Source organism: Penaeus monodon, chromosome 25, assembly GCF_015228065.2.
Source record: "Penaeus monodon isolate SGIC_2016 chromosome 25, NSTDA_Pmon_1, whole genome shotgun sequence".
Taxonomy (NCBI): domain Eukaryota; kingdom Metazoa; phylum Arthropoda; class Malacostraca; order Decapoda; family Penaeidae; genus Penaeus; species Penaeus monodon.
The window spans coordinates 5,210,309-5,211,750 of record NC_051410.1 but is presented as its reverse complement, the minus strand read 5'-3'; the positions used below and the strand labels follow the sequence as shown (position 1 = coordinate 5,211,750).

Here is a 1,442-nt window from a genome sequence, read left to right as displayed (position 1 = left end):
ACTGAGTTTTTTAATATGGCGTTAGAATGGAAGTTATATAAATCATACCACGTCCAATTAAAAAAATATATATATATTGTCTTGAAATCCTGGTTTGTCTAAATGTTTTCTAATTTCTAGATGCAGGCTGGAGCTTTATTTTTCCTGGTGGTCTCCCTCAGTACATGTACCCCAAAGGTATTGATACAATTACTCACTCGTCCCCCTTGAAGTAAAAAAAAAATAATAAGTAAAATAATAGTATCATTGCTAAATAAAGGCTAACAATCGACCTTTTTCTCAGGTACTTGGCTACGCTCCACCGCCCCCAGCTATCGCACCAATTGACAATCTGAACGCTGCCTCCGGACCGAGACAGGGCGCGATCACGGTCACTGAAACCACCACTGTCGATCGTTCCGTCGTTCTCACGGATCGAGCATTCAACATTGTTCCCGTTACCATCACCGACTACGCTCTCTGGACATCCACACTCCCCAGACAAGTCGTAAGTCTATTACTCTGCCGTGGGAACGAATACCGAACATGCTGGTGTGATCTCTATAGACTCTCTCCTAAATACCACATTTTTAATTTCCTCTTTTACCTTTTTTTTTACTATTTTATCAGGTTGTGCGAACTTCCGTGAATGATGACGTGGCCATCCAGACTAGATTGGTGGAAAAACCCTTGACAATAACCGTCGTTGATACAGTGTCCAACTACAGAATCGTGACCGACGTCTTGGTCGAGTTCTACACCATCACGCACACCTGCTATCACATCATGCAGTCGACCTACACCATGACAGCTAGGCAGACGTAAATACATGAGCTCAATTTTTGTCAAACGTGGCTATCAAACCTGAAAAAATGGTGTACATTTTTTTGAGATGGTAATCTTTGTCTAGGCTTCATACTCCCTAATTCATATTTAAAAAATACTCTTCCAGACTTGCCTTCTCCGCGGAAGTGGTGAGAACTTCCATCAGGACAAACACGCATACGGTGACAGACTACCGTACAGTCTACAATACCGTTTTCGTAGGAGGGAGATATCGTTATTAAATAAAGTTATAAGGAATATTTTTCACTCCATGGCTTTCTTTTCCGATATTCTCAAGACTAGAACGTCATGTACTGTACAAGACCTGAACACTCCTCAATTCGCGAAAGTATAGTGCAAATTACCCATAAAATAGTCTAATCTACTGCCTCAATTTTAGTTAAAGTATATATCTAAAGATTCATCAAGTTAAGACAAATTGATGGGCATAAAGAGTTTTCGCATATAAAGTAAACTCGAGATTACATAAAAGCTGTATGGACTCGAGGGCTCGAGGCTTGACCACACGAGGTCATGGTTGCCGAATACAAGTGACGTCACAAGCGGGCATATTACTCGATCAAGTATTTTCCCCGTTTTCTCGGCTGTGATGTCATATTTTCAGTCCCACCCCTAAT

At 41.1% G+C, this 1,442-nt stretch overlaps 1 protein-coding gene across 1 annotated transcript in view; it reads left to right on the top strand.

Moving 5' to 3' along the window:
* The window catches only part of LOC119589507, a 1,297-nt gene extending 226 nt beyond the window's left edge, over positions 1-1,071 (top strand). The window contains exons 2-5 of the mRNA XM_037938107.1: positions 121-177; positions 284-487; positions 610-800; positions 932-1,071. Coding sequence (XP_037794035.1) covers positions 121-177; positions 284-487; positions 610-800; positions 932-1,046 — 567 coding nt within the window. The 3' untranslated portion in view covers positions 1,047-1,071. The remainder of the gene's footprint in view (positions 1-120; positions 178-283; positions 488-609; positions 801-931) is intronic.
* Positions 1,072-1,442: the final 371 nt, after the last annotated feature.